Here is a 14,626-nt window from a genome sequence, read left to right on the forward strand (position 1 = left end):
GCCCACTTTGCAAATACTTTTTTTGGCCCCAGAAGTCAAGGGAGGTTTGTGGAGAAGCTGTTCTTAATTTCTCACTTGTTGAAAAATTAACCCAAAACAGGAGGAGGCAGGGCAACTGTGCAAATTCCATTTGATTACTGAGCAGAAGCTACCAGAGCCCTCAGATTAAGTGATAAACATTCCTAGGGGACAAAGCATTTAACAGTGTTCACTTTATTATCACTCCATCACCCGGCATTCTCTATACCCAAAGAGGATTCAAAGAGCCAGATGAGTACTTTCCAGCTGATTACAGGGACTCAGCTGGCCTTGAGAGAGCTCTAAACTTTGAATGGCAACTGTAAAGTAATCCCAATAGCTGGCCAACCTCGGCCTTCCCAGTTCGACTGCCTGTCCCAAGACAAACTCTCTTGAGTCTTTTGGGCATTGTAGGTCAAATAAAATCAAATGTGTACAGGAAAGAATTTTGTCCCTGCCATAAATGGCCACTTGAAGTCTGGTCTGTGGACACCAGACACCATATCCAAAAGAATTTTTTTGGAAGGAAGCCTTCGGCAACCCCTCTAATTTGCATTCAGAGGAAATGTGCTACATTTTCCACAACAGGAAGTCCAGCCAACAGCACCAGGAGGGAGGAAGCTCCCTCTCTGTCCGCAGGTTTATCCCTGCGTGCTACGGAAACAGCAGCTGCCAGGAGAAGGAGAACAGAGGATGGGGAGTCTTTTAATACTCTTGAGTGAGCTGGATATCACGTTCATGACCTAAAAAGGCAATGGTTAGTTATTCTGATGCTTGCTGCGGATGCAGCCTGCACACAGCAGCAGGGTATGTCATCACGTGGCCATTTTGTTCAAGCCCACCCACCCGGTGTTACACACCAACCATCCAGTCCAACAGGCCACTTGCTCAGGCCCGGCAAGTGACAATGAACACTTCACGTGTTATTCTGCTTTATGGCTTACAGGCCATGTGCACATAAGCGGGTCTTGTGTGAACTTCACAGCCCTACTGATTATAATGCCCTCTCACATATCTTGAAAACAGAGGCTCAGAGGGTCAATGACTTGCCCAACATCAAAGTGCCAGAACCAGACCTGGAAGCCAGGTGGTCCACAGAAGTTTCCACTCCGAGACTGCTTTTGTTGCAAATGGACACATTCTTCATATCCCACTGCTTACGCCACTATGTAGGTGAGAAGGAAAAGATCCCGGCAGGTAAATCATCTTGTACTGCTCTTTTAGGTGGGTTATACGGAACTGTTTCTTTTCTTACCCGACTGATCCCTAGCTACCCTATTAAAGTGGGGAGCTGGTGAAAATAAAGAATGGAAACCAGGTAATATCTCAAAGCCAACCTAACAGCAGTGCTGCAACAGATTTTCCACTGCTGGAAGAAATGTCAGACTTCCCAAAAGTTCACTGTAGAATGCCCACCCAGTTATAAAGGAAACAGAATTAACTTACTGCATACAGGAGAGAAATCCCTTGGTAGTCACGTGGAAAAGCAGGCTGTGATTGGAACTTTAACGTGGAGAAGGGAAAGTCAACAGGGTAGAAATTCAGAGCACAAGGTTTCCAAATCAGCAGCAGAACACCTTACGCATATTTACAGACCGGGTTTTCACCACAGCTGGACGTGCTAGGAACTCGCTGATGAACATCACATTCTGTTTCGTGCACTGCTTCCTTAGGAAGGGGCACATCTCACCAGGGAGAAGGGTAGATGCTGAGAGCAGAGTCCAAGGTTCATGGGCTTGCTAATTCTTTCCTATAGTCCGTTCTGTTTTCTGTCAACGGTAAGGAAATACATCCTAGCAAATGACATCCAGTAATGCTTTAATTAACTGTAGTATTTTATGCTCCAATATGTACCAAGAAATTACTTCCAGATGGGGAAATTGAAAAATATTTACGTGAAAAAGCAATCTCTTTATTTTAAGAAAACTGGTAATTCCCATAGGTATAGAACTTTGAGGGTCCAAGAGTCTATCCTGATAAGTACTAGAATGAGATTGGAAATTTTTATTTACTATATAAAATGCAACAGTATTCTTTACGCATGCCAGTTTTTCATATGCCCATGTTTCCAAGGCACTGTGTAAGTGGCCTGATGCAGTTCTCATAATTTTATTTTTAGCATTCTCACTTGGAGTAGACAAGAAGTGTGAAACACTTGCTTTACCCTCAAGCAAGCTAGTTATTTTAGAGATTTCTCTTCCTAGGGAGTGGCATTACATTTCCAGCTGTGAGGTTTTGGCATTTTCTCTAGCATTCCATAAACAGGGAACTAGATTTTCCTGTCCAGTTGAAATTCGGGATGAGCTGGTATAATATTCCTCTCACTGCTCAGCACCCTCAGACCCACTCGCCCTGTCTGCCCTGTAGCTGTCACACTGCTTTTTGGCGGTCTGCTCTCAGTCCTGCTCGTCTGCGCTGAGGAGCCACCCTAGGCATGGGAAAGTGGGCACCCTCTTCTGGGTGGCAGGCAAAGTCCTAGGTACTGGTTCTGTGTTCTTCAAGGAAGGGAGGAGTGCCGATAGCTTTGATTCCAGAATTGAATTTGAAGGTCAAAGCACCCTGTCCTTCATGGTTCCCGTTTCACTGTTATGATCCCAACAGAACTTTCTCCAGCCTGGGCACCTCTAAGCCAGCTCTCAGGAAGCCTGTCCATAATAAGACCAGCAGTGAACTCTATATCAAGTATAAATTATTAATATTTATTTTAACCACATAAAGTGACTTCGAAGTTTTTTTTTTTTTTAAAGGGGATACAGAAAGTGGGAGAAACAAACAATAAGTTTAGCTTAATAACAGATTTGTTAGTTACCGTTTTTACCAATATATGCTCCTTTATATTTTGAAGTGACAGTAATAAGTCTTCTCTTTGGGGCTGGTTCAACAAAACAGGAAGAAACCTAGTCAGTACGGGGAAAGCACAACTTCTGACATAGTCCCCACTGTCAACACAAGTTTAAAATGAAAGCTGCTGGCTATCAGCAAAGAATCTTTACCGTTGGTTAACAACTCAACTGTACAGTAATCATACACTTGCTTAGAGAGACAGAAAAAATACACATTTATGAAAATGTGCTATAGGAACCATCTGATAAATAAAATTTCTCTCTATTGCAAGGGTTCTTAGCAAGTAATAAACAGTATCATCACCTACAGAATTTTCCAACTTACATGCCAGGCCCCACTCTAGACTTACTAGTTCAGAATCTCCAAACATCCGTATTTGTAAAAAGAGACCCAGGTGATTCTGATGCATATCCCCAGCTGAGAAACATGGTCTGTCCTTAAAAGATGCACACAGAGCATTCAGACCCCATCAATGAGACATTTAACATAACTCCTACTGACATCTGTTAACTCCTTGGAGATTACTGACAGCGTAATAAATCAAGAAAGCAACTTCCCTAGCTACGACCACCAACTGGCAGAAAACAGGGCTTGACATCTCAATATCATTATGAAGACGTCCAACAAATGAATCCCCCAAAATGAATCAAAAGTGTGGATCTGGAAACACCGAGTGACAAGAACCAGGTGCGGCAGCCCACTGGCTTTCCTGGCTTCCCAGGCCAGTGACAGATGGCTGAAGTGACTCTGCTGTTTGGGGACGGAACCACTGTTCCCTTTTTTTAAGAGTGGGAAGAGAATGTTAACCTCAGTTCGTGCTGGCTGTGTTAACTGCACTGCAGCGACACGGCAGCTATCTGGGCACAGTGAAATCCATCCACTGAGTTGCCAGGTGCTCTCTCCACTCCCTCCCCTCCCTTCCTGTGCTGTTCATATTTAGCCATCTTTTCCTAATTGAGCTCAGCTAAAGGCCACACCTCTTTCTTCCACCACTTCTCAGTGTTCTCGAGTTTGAGATGCTCAATACATGAGTCAGACTGACCAGCAAGACCAGGCCGGAGGGTGATGAAGAAATGAGGCCCAGGAGCAAAGCTGGGGCTGATAGACTGAGTTTGGGCAAAGGGCTGATGGAGAGGGAAGGGGAACAGTGCAGAGTGGTTACAGTGAGAAGATAAGAAGGAGAGAAATAATTATAGTTTCTGGTCAGATTTTTAAACCTTAATGTTTCTCACTGTACGGCTGTCACAAGTTTCAGGGACTTTTAGGTAACTTCCTCCATCCTGAGTCTTATTTGATAGTCCCATTTTATCCTGAAGCCTGTTACAGGCATTCTCTATAAAGAGCTCCATCTTCCTCCTTAGCTCTGACCCTAACTGGCCAACAAATTGTTCATAATTCCTGAACAAATGTTGAGTCACAGTTAATGGAGGCTTGGTCTCCAGTGACCCAGATGAATCAGGGCAAATATGTTGCCCATTCTCATGATGTGTGATGCTACACCGAGAGCCCCACAGCAGAGAGGGCACCTGGCTTCCAAGGCCTGGCGCATATAATCCTCCTGGGTGAGAGACACAGAGGAAATATTCCATTAACCGTACATGGAGAGGGAAGTGGAGATTACTGAGAAATAAGGGGAATAAGGGAATAACTTGGCCATGTCATGAAAAGTACCAGAAGCAAAATATGCACCCAAGCTGGGATTTACACAGAAGAGTGCTCCTGCTTCCATTCCCTTCATAAAGTCAGGCTGGTTTCCCATACCTGTAATCTGCCACGTCATTAACTCGAAACAACCTCAAATAGCAGCAGACAGAGGAGGGGGTGAGATCCAGGCTTTGTCACTCAAGTTGCCTGGACAGGTGCATGGTAGGGAATAAGGCCACGTGCCAGAGGGTGTGACCACAGAGAGAGGCTACAGAATTGGTGACAACCGGACCAGCTGAGAGCAGCCCAGACACAGCAAGTGAAGGGCAGGGACCCTTTACCCAACTGCTGCCTCTGCTGCAGGAATCAGAGATCATCGAAAATGCCTTTTTATAACTTGCTTCTCCGATTCGGACAGGAATTCAGACAGGGCATGGGAGAGACACATTAATAACCCAAATGTCTCAGGCAGTTTCAAGACTGGCGATCTGAGAGTTGGGGTGAGCACAGGAGAGGTGGGGGGCTTCCAGGGAGCTGTCAGGGTCACTGGCCAGGGGAAAAAGTGTCCCTTGTCTGCTCCTACAGTCTCTTCTTAATTAGTTTCTCTAGTTTGCGGATGCGAGATGATTCCTGTTCTGGCGTGGGAGCCAGTAGGGACAGGGAGCTGGAGCCTTCTGGCCCTGAGGGCGGGGTGGGGAGCCTCTGGCGGAAGAGCTCCAGCATGCTGCTCTGCTCACTTCTCTTCAGCCCCTGAGGTTGAAAGAGAAAGGAGGATAATGAGAAGTCTGGCCCCAGGAAGGCCCTAGGGGAAAGTACGGCATCTGGTATGCTGTTAGTTGAGGCTCTGCCAATAGCATAATTGCTCTGGGCTGAGGATTAACACTTTCCTCAGGGGAGTTACCAGGCCTGGGTAGTGGCCTGGGAAAGAAGCAGAGGAAGTAAAAAAGGTAATTGAATAGGTGAGAAGGGCTTGAGAGAAAAGAAAGGACAGGTAAACAGGGTGGGGAAACTGATACTTCTTTTCATTCTGCTGAGCAGTGGTTCTTGACTGGGCCTGGAGGTACCATCAGAATTAGGAAGCTCATGTGTCCAGGACCCTCCTCTTCAAAAGGCTTCTTAGAGTCCAAATGGCAGCATGAGGCCAGGCATACGCACTTTGAGAAAGCTCCCCAGGGGCCGGTATCCACCCCCCTACCCCCACAGTTAAGGACCACTGCGTGTGAGAAGGATGTGCAAGTGGACAAAACGACAATGAGCTAACCTTCATGTCCAGTATCTTCTGGAAGGTTTCTGTATTGCAGTCCGTAAGGAGCTTGATGTAGTTGTCTACAAATACCACCGATGGTTCGTGGGGGGCCATCACTACCTACCAAGGGAGAGAGACGAAAGCAGGCCCTCAGGGAAAGCTCATGATTGGGGGGCAGGGGGTCATCTCTTTTCACCTGCAAGCTGACCAGAGTCCTTTATGGACTCTGCAAGATTTCCTTAAGCAGCAGCAGCAACTCCAAACACAGAAATGTCCTGATGGCCTACTTCATCTTAACATTCAATTACAGCACTGTTTCCTAAATTTGCTCAATCATAAATGTCATCTGTATCGCTTTTTAAGTGCGGGTTCTCATGTCCTTCCTCTGAAGATTCTAATTCTGAGGGCCTGGTGATTTTTTAAAATATCGGGACCATTTGGGAAACGCTGTTAGAGGGTCTACAGTTTGAGACATTTTGTGAATTTGTGGTACTTGATAGTTTCCATCTTCACTTATCATTGTTCCTGAGGACTGGGCAGCAAAAGGCACTGCGGATTTAAGTGGATTTACTTAAAAACAAAAACCCCAAAGCTGCCCTTTTCAAGACTTAAAATCTGGAACTTCATTTAACTACATTCAACAAGTATACAAGCAGCAGGAAAGTAATGGCATCACAATCCTCACGTTCATTTCCATTTGGTTTTGAAATGCAGTGTCTGATTTTCTTCCTTCAGCAGACTGGTTTTGTTTCAAATTCCTGAGAATGTAACTCAGAATGGTAAGGAGTAGTTCACTCAGAAATTCTCTGCAGATAATTCCCAAACTCTGCTCTCCTCCCTGGTGAGTAAACCAGCTGTGGAAGAAACTGATTATCAGGCTGCTTCCAATTTCCTCAAGCCATAAGCTCAAGGTCTGTGCAGGACTCTCACCTGGTCCCACCGCTACTTTTTACTCCTGCCATCATTTGAGTCATTCTATCTGGGAGACAGACCTGGAGAGCCTGCAGGCCCTAAATTTTTAAGAGCATTCCATGATGGCGTCATTTGTTCTCTCTAGCCCTCTCCCAAATAGGCCCCCTCTCTTCTCACCAGCAGAGGTGGAAATCAGATGCAGGTGCCAAAGGCTTCAGACATTCTCAACATCATCACCCCGTGTATAATATTTTGTTAAATGGGGCTTTAGAAAACCCATTCGCTGATTAGAGTCAGTTGCTGAGACATCTGTTCAGAGTTCCTGTAAAGTTGTACAGTTTAGAAAGCCAAAGAAACTTATGTGGAAGGGAGTAACTGATAGCTGGGCCAGAAATTCCTGCTGAGAAGCAAAGAGACTTAGACACTGATTCGCAGAGACAATCCCACCTAACTTCCAGTCTTGGCCAAATCTTATTACAAGAGAATCTCATTACGACGAAGAATTCATTTGTCAGGAAGAATTAGGAACTGTCCACTGGCTTTCAACAATATCTGATGAGACCAGAATTTAGTTCCGCCAAAAAATGTGAGATTGGTGGGGATTGGCCCTAACCTGTGTTTTCAAAACCAGTACTCCTTGGAATAAGCGATCAGACAAGCAGTCCGAGGAAAGAAAGAGAAACTCTGCGGAAGACAGGAGCCCCACCTTGAGGATCATCTCTGCCCGGGTCATGCCTTTCACAACAATCTTGGTGTAACTGGCAGGTGCTTTCCTCACCACCTGTGAGCCAATGGAAGGTAGATCCAGCAGGACCATCTTCAGGGAATGGGTGTCCAGTAGCAGCTGTGGGAGCAATGCGGAATCCCATGAGTCACTTCATATAGACACAACACCTAATACACCCATGATGATTAACAACATTTTCCTGATTTTAAATGTAATATGTTCTCATCAGAGAAAACTCAGGAAAAAAACATAAAAGGAAAAACATTAGTCATAATTCCTATTACCCAGGACAAAATAAAAACAAGAACCCAGAGTTAAATGTAATAGTCCCACCAGTCTGTGGGTAAAAAAACTAGAATCATATTGTATATAATTTTATAACCTTGCGTTTCCACTTAGTATCTGAAGGCTTTTGAATTCTATTTTACATCTTGGCAGTCTTTTAAAAAATTATGATTTTAAATGGCTATATAGTACTCTATGGGGTGTATGTGTGTGTAACTTTAACGTACTTAACCATTTCCCCTATAATTTGTTTCTAGATTTTTTATTATCACAAATAATGAATGCTGTGATGAATAGCTTTGTATATATAATTCTAATGTATCAATGGCATTTCCTTAGGAAAGAGTCTTTGGAACAGATCAAAGAATAAGGACATTTTTGAGGTTCTTGATACATATCTTGAACTGCTTTCTATATGAATGTGCCTATTTACATATCTGACAGTAGGGCAGACTGCACCGTCAGTGGCACTGGAAACTGTCATAAAAATCTTGCTTATTCAACAGGCAAAAAATGGTGACTCGGTATTGGTATATTTTGAATTTCTGGAATGCCAGTGGAGATGTAAGAGATTACACCAAATTTAAACATTAGTATCTTCGCAACGATCTGCCTTTTTTGTTGTTGTTGTTCCCTTGGATGCTAATTATTTGGGAGGACATCGGCTTTTCTGATTGCACACCAACTGCCAAGAATGATGCGAGGAATGTTTCATTTAGTCTTTACAAGACCCTGCCCCATAAGTATTTATCGTTCTCATTTTATAGCTGAGAAAATCAAAGTTCCAGAGCTTAAATAACTTGCTAAAAGTATCTCACACAATGGATGGGCTTAGAGGATGAGGTGGACAAGAGGCTGTATTTCCATTTCCTGCTGCCTAGGTAAGTGCTAGAGGGCAGTGTTGGCTTAGAGCTCATACTGTTGCCCGCTGAATCCACGTGTACTGCAAACATGCTGCTGCTCCAGGTCACACAGAAATAACTGAAGCCTGATAACACTCTGGCCCATTGAAACAGTTTAAGAAAAAAGGAATCACATGCTCACCAACCAGACAAAGGTAGCCATGGGGCGACAGTCCCATGGCCACCATCACTACAACTCTGATGGTTAATCTTATGTTCAGGACAAGGCTTGCTGTATCTACCGCTGCCACTGGCTCTCAGAAAACCTTCATAATTATATCAAGCAGGGACGGAATGGGATCTCTCTAGGCCCTGGGACACTCTGCATTCTCCCCTTCCCTGAACTTTCCTATGGACAGGAGAATTAATGACTAAAGATAAGATAACCTCATTAGTGAGAACCACTGTTGATGGTCATGGTGATTATAATTTTGACAACAGTATAAAAATTTGGAGATTATATCAATGTTTTATTTGAAATAACTTAGATGAAAATATTACTCTCAAAAAATGGTGAGGTATTGACAAACTGATTCTAAAGTTTATCTGGAGATACAAAAGGCCCGAAATAGCTAACATGATTTTGTGAAGGAGAAGAACAAAGTTGGAGGACCGACAGTACTCGGCTTCAAGATTTATTAAAATGGTACAGTAATCAGGACAGTATGGTATTGGTGAAAGAACAAATAAATAGATCAATGGAGCAGAATAGAGAGCCCAGGAATAGACAAAGAAATTGATCTTTCACAAGGGAGCAAGGCAATAGATTGGAGCAGTCTTTTCAATGAATGGTGCTGAACAACTGGACATCCACATGCAAAGAAAATGAATTTAGACACAGACCTTGCACTCTCTACAAACATTAATTCAAAATGGATCACGGACCTAAATGTTAAACGCAAAACTATAAAACTAGAAGTTAACATAGGAGAAAATCTAGGTGACCTTGGTATGGTAATGACTTTTTAGATATAACACCAAAGACCTGATCCAAGAAAGAAATAATTGATGAGTTGGACTTCATTAAACTGAAAAACTTATGCTCTGCAAAAGATAATGTCAAAGGAATCAGAAGATAAGTCATAGACTGGGAGAAAATATTTGTAAAGGATACATTTGATAGAGGACTATTACTCAAAACATATAAAGAACTCTTACAACTCAGCAATAAGAAAACAGCCTGATTAAAAAAAATGGGTCAAAGATCTTAACAGACACCTCACCAAAGAAAATATACAGATGGCGAATAGGCATATGAAAAGATGCTCCATATCATACATCATCAGGGAAATACAAATTAAAACAATACAGGTCCCTCTTCAACCAGGCACCCTCCCCAGCACATGCAGATGCAAATCTTTGTGGAGACTGTGACGGGCAGGACCATCGCACTCGAGATCAAGCCCCGTGACACCACTGAGAATGTCAAAGCTAAAATCCAAGACAAGGACAACATGGGTGGATCTTGAGATACTCATGCTAAGCCAAATAAGTCAGACAGAAAAAGTTGAAAACCATATGATATCATTCATATGTGGGATATAAAACTCAAAGCAACAAACATGACAGACAGAGACACAGGGACTGTGGGTTAGTGGTAACCAGAGGGAAGGGCGGGGGTCGGGAGAGGTAGATAGGGGAAAAAAGGGTCAACTATTTGGTGATAAAGGAAATCTAACTTTGGGAGGTGAACACACAATGCAATATATATACGACATAGTGTCAAATTGATTTTATTAATCAATGTCACCCTAATAATTTTTAATGAAAAAACTGAAATTTCCTGCAACTGAGAAAAAAAATAAAATCCAAGACAAGGAGTGCATCCCACCTGATCAGCAGTATCTGACTTTTGTGGGCAAACAGAGAAGGGCCACCCTTTCTCAGGCTGTAATATCTAGAAAGAGTCCACGCTGCACTTGGTGCTTCATCTGTGTCATGGCATCACCAAGGCCTCCCTCCACCAGCTTGCCCAGATGTACAACTGCCACAAGATGATATGCTGTGAGTGTTATGCCCACCCGCATCCCTGTGCTGTTGCAAGAAGTGTGGCAACACCAACAAACTACGTTCCAAGAAGAAGGTCAAATAAGGCCCCTCCACAGCCTCCTCGGCCTGCAGGGCGGCCTCCTGCCCAAACCCCTTGGCCCTGGGGCCTCAATAAAGTTTCCCTTTTGTTGCTGGGAGCAATAAAAACCAAATCAAAACAATGATATACCATTATACATCTATTACAATGGCCAAAATCTGGAATGCTGACACCACTAAATGTTGGTGAGGATGTGGAGCACCAGGAACTCTCACTGCTGATGGGAATGCAAAATGGTACAGCCATTTTGGAAAAACAGTTTGGTGGTTTCTTATAAAACTAAACATACCCTTACCATACAATCTAGCAATCACACTCCTAGGTTTTGATCCAAAGGAGTTGAAAATTTGTATCCACACAAAAACCTGCACATGATGCTTTTAACAGCTTCATTTATAATTGCCAAAAATTTTGAGGCAACCAAGATGTCCTTCAGTAGCTGAATGGATAAACTGTGGTATACCGTGATGGGGGAATATTATTCAGTACTAAAAAGAAATGGGCTATCAAGCCATGAAAAGACAGAGGAATCTTAAATGCACATGATTAAGTGAAAGAAGCCAATCTAAAAGGGCTATGTAATGTATGATTCCAACTGTATGACATTCTGGAAAAACTATGAACACTACAAAGGCAGTAAAAAGATCGGTGGTTGCCAGAGCTGGGGGTGGTGAGTGGGATGGTTAGGAGGCGCACAGAGGATTTTTAGGGCAGTGAAACCACTCTGTATGACACTGTTATGGTGGGTACATGTTATTATACATTTGTCCAAACCCATTGAATGTATAATATCAAGAATGAACCATAGTGTAAACTAGAGACTTTTAGTGATGATGATGTGTTGATATAGGTCCATCAATTATAACAAATGTACACTGTTGGGGGATGTTGATAATGGAGCAGGCTATGCATTGTTGGGGCAGGGGATATTATAGGAACTCTCTGTAACTGTCCCTCAATTTTGTTGTGAACCTTAAACTGCTCTGAAAAACAAAGCTTTAATTTTAAAAAATGGTGAGGAAGCTACACTAAGAGTAATTTCATGCAGTTAATGTGGCCAAAGGCCTAAACTCTATGTCATTCAACTGCAGACCAGGAAAATGCTAATGCATTTGGATTTTTCTAGGTTTCCAGTGATGAAAATTCTTACTTCCCAAGTATTTGTTTTTTGAAGAGGCCATTGGCTCACAGAGAGAGATACCCAGGCAAGCAGAGGAGAGATGAGCGTAGACTGTCTGGGGCCCATACAATGAGCCTGCATCAGAACACTTCCCACAGCCGCACTGGAAATGATCACTGCTCTCCCTCAGAGGTAACCCCATACGTGCCTCTAAAGAGTAAGTATGCTAAATTCCAGGTAGATTAAAAACCTAGATATAAAAAGAAAAATGTTAAGAACAAAATAGATTATTTTTGTTACTTGTGAGTAGAGAAGAATGTGAAACACAAGAGATTGAAAAATCTACTACTTTAAAATAAGTTTATATCAGACACATAAAGCAAAAGGCACAAACCAGGAGAGGGAATGTATAATATTGGCAAAGGAATAATATTCAGAAAACATAAAAATTTCTACAGATCAGTAAGAAAAAGACCAGCAACCCCAAAGCAACAGTAACAACAACAGTAGGGCAAAGATCTGAATAGGCAATTCACGAAAACAAAAACCCGGGAGCTCATAAGGCATGTGGAATGACATGTGACGTAATAAGTAACCCAGTAAATGCAAATTACAGCCATAATTGTATAACATTTTGTACTCATCAGATAGGCAAATGTTAAAAAGGCTGATAATACCAAGTGTTGGCAGGATGTGGTACAATGAAATTCATATTTATGGTGAAAATATAAATTTGGGAACTCTCTAAGCTGAAGGACTTTGGAGGAAATTTAGTAACATTTTCTTACTTGAAGACTTGCAAAACCCACAACACAGCACCCATACTTATATCCTTTAGAGAAATTCTCGCTCTTATAAAAAAATGTTTCCTGCATCCACTGTTTGTAATAGCAAAAGACTGGAAACAACCTAAATGTCCATCAACAGTAGAATGGATAATTAAATTGTGGTCTATTCATGCAATGGAATATGATATTCGAGTTAAAATGAATAAACTCAGACAACATATATCAACATAGATAAATCTCAAAAACATTATGTTGGGCAACAAAAGCAAGTGGGGAAATGATATGTTTAAAAATATGCAAAATGAAATTACATATCATTTGTGAATATATACACATGTAACATATCAAAACACATATGGGAATGATAAAAGTCAAAATCAGAATAGTGGTTACTTCTGGGCATGAAGGGAGGGGACTGGGAGGGTAGGATCCCTGGGGGCTTCAGCAGTAATTGTGATGATCTACTTTAAATAAAAAAAGATCTAAAGCAAATGTAGAAGCATGTTAAGATTGAGTGGTGAGCTGGTATTCTTGACATTATTTTCTATATTTATATTAACTGGAAATATTTATTTCTTCTTCTTTTTATAAGTATGCTATTTGAGGCCTGATGAGGATTTGACTTTATCTTCCATACAGCAAATTTTCAGAGCCTTGTCAAAATCAAAGCCATGTCTTAGCATTAGTTGTTGAAAGGGAAAAAAAAAACAATGCTTTTAGAACATACGGGGATATTACCTACTGTTTTCTATACTGTCTACTTCCCAGACTTCCCAGAGACATGTTATGTGTATAAATAATTATGCAGTCTTAAATGACAGGAAGAGTTCTAAACAGCCAAGACATAATTTTCTACTGTCTTCCAAATCTTGCAATATGACATTTTCAATCCTTGGCCAGTCAATAAAATTCTATCCACAGCAGGCAGCAGAAGAGACAGAAACCCTAGTCTTAGGCTTTACAAAAAGCAATGCAGTCAGAAAAGGCAGGAGCTAGTCTGACAGATTTAGCAGGTGTCTGTGGGAAGTGAAGGTAAATAGCTCCATTTATCATGAAAATCTGCTGGTTTTCTTCATTGAAAATAGCTAACAGTTCATCTCCTTAGGCATAAGGCATTGGGTAAGAGGTGGCCATAAGCCAAGTTTGTTTAAGCCTCAGAGATAATTTTTTGGAGTGGTGTGGCTCATGTTGTTGGGGTACAGGGCTGGCCAGCATGCTATGCTTATGAAAGTTCATCATCACCCAACAATGGAAAGTTTTGAGGGGTTTACTTCTTAAAGTGTCTCCTACTCTTGGGGCGGGGGGAACACCATGGCTATCAATAGTTATGAAAATCTTCAGTGGATAAGATAAAGGTACACTTCTAGAAGGTAAAGAACCATATATATGCTGTGAAGTTCTTCAATGAGGTGGCACAGAAGATATAAAAAATGCATGGACCAAGGTGGGGACATGCTCTGCCGCTTCTTTCTCTCTCTCTAATTCAGGTGTAGCTTTCATACAGTAAAGTACATAAAAACCAAGCATGTAGCTTGATAAACTTTTATATAAGTGTATATCTTACTACCTAATGAAAGATATAGGATATCTCTGGCATCCTACAAGGCTCCCTCACGTTCTCTTCCAGTCAATGCTCTCCCTTCCTTCTCAACAAAGGAGGCCAGTTTTCTGCCCTTTATCACTGAAGATTAGCTTAACTCCTCATTAATCTGCTATGAACATTCTTGTACATGTCTTTAAGTGGTCATGTGTAGAATTGCTAGATTATGGGGCAGGCATGTCCAGCTTTAGGAGAGACTGCCCAACAGTTTTCTCATTTGGCTGAGCCGATTTCCACTCCTACTATTAATATATGAGAGTTTCAGTTGCTTTACATTCTCATCAACACTTGGTATTGTCAGTCTTTTTAATTTTAGCCATTCTGACATTATGATGATTTTAATTTACATTTCCCTGGGCAATTAATATGTTTATTGGCTTTCTAGATAGCCTCTTTTTATATACAGTATACGGCAATGGTCAAGATTTTTTCCCCATATGGATATCCAACT

General features: G+C 41.9%; 1 protein-coding gene across 2 annotated transcripts in view; it reads right to left on the minus strand.

Annotated features, from left to right (window-relative positions):
• Nucleotides 1–2,696: 2,696 nt before the first annotated feature.
• The window catches only part of VPS53 (VPS53 subunit of GARP complex), a 122,690-nt gene continuing 110,760 nt past the window's right edge, over nucleotides 2,697–14,626 (minus strand). For both annotated transcript variants that reach the window (XM_016138974.2, XM_016138975.2), the window contains 3 exons: nucleotides 7,371–7,508; nucleotides 5,768–5,872; nucleotides 2,697–5,256 (listed from right to left, as the gene is read on the minus strand). In XM_016138974.2, the coding sequence (XP_015994460.1) occupies nucleotides 5,086–5,256; nucleotides 5,768–5,872; nucleotides 7,371–7,508 (414 nt within the window). In that variant the 3' untranslated portion in view covers nucleotides 2,697–5,085. The remainder of the gene's footprint in view (nucleotides 5,257–5,767; nucleotides 5,873–7,370; nucleotides 7,509–14,626) is intronic.

Source organism: Rousettus aegyptiacus, unplaced genomic scaffold (genome assembly GCF_014176215.1).
Source record: "Rousettus aegyptiacus isolate mRouAeg1 unplaced genomic scaffold, mRouAeg1.p scaffold_m13_p_6, whole genome shotgun sequence".
NCBI lineage: Eukaryota > Metazoa > Chordata > Mammalia > Chiroptera > Pteropodidae > Rousettus > Rousettus aegyptiacus.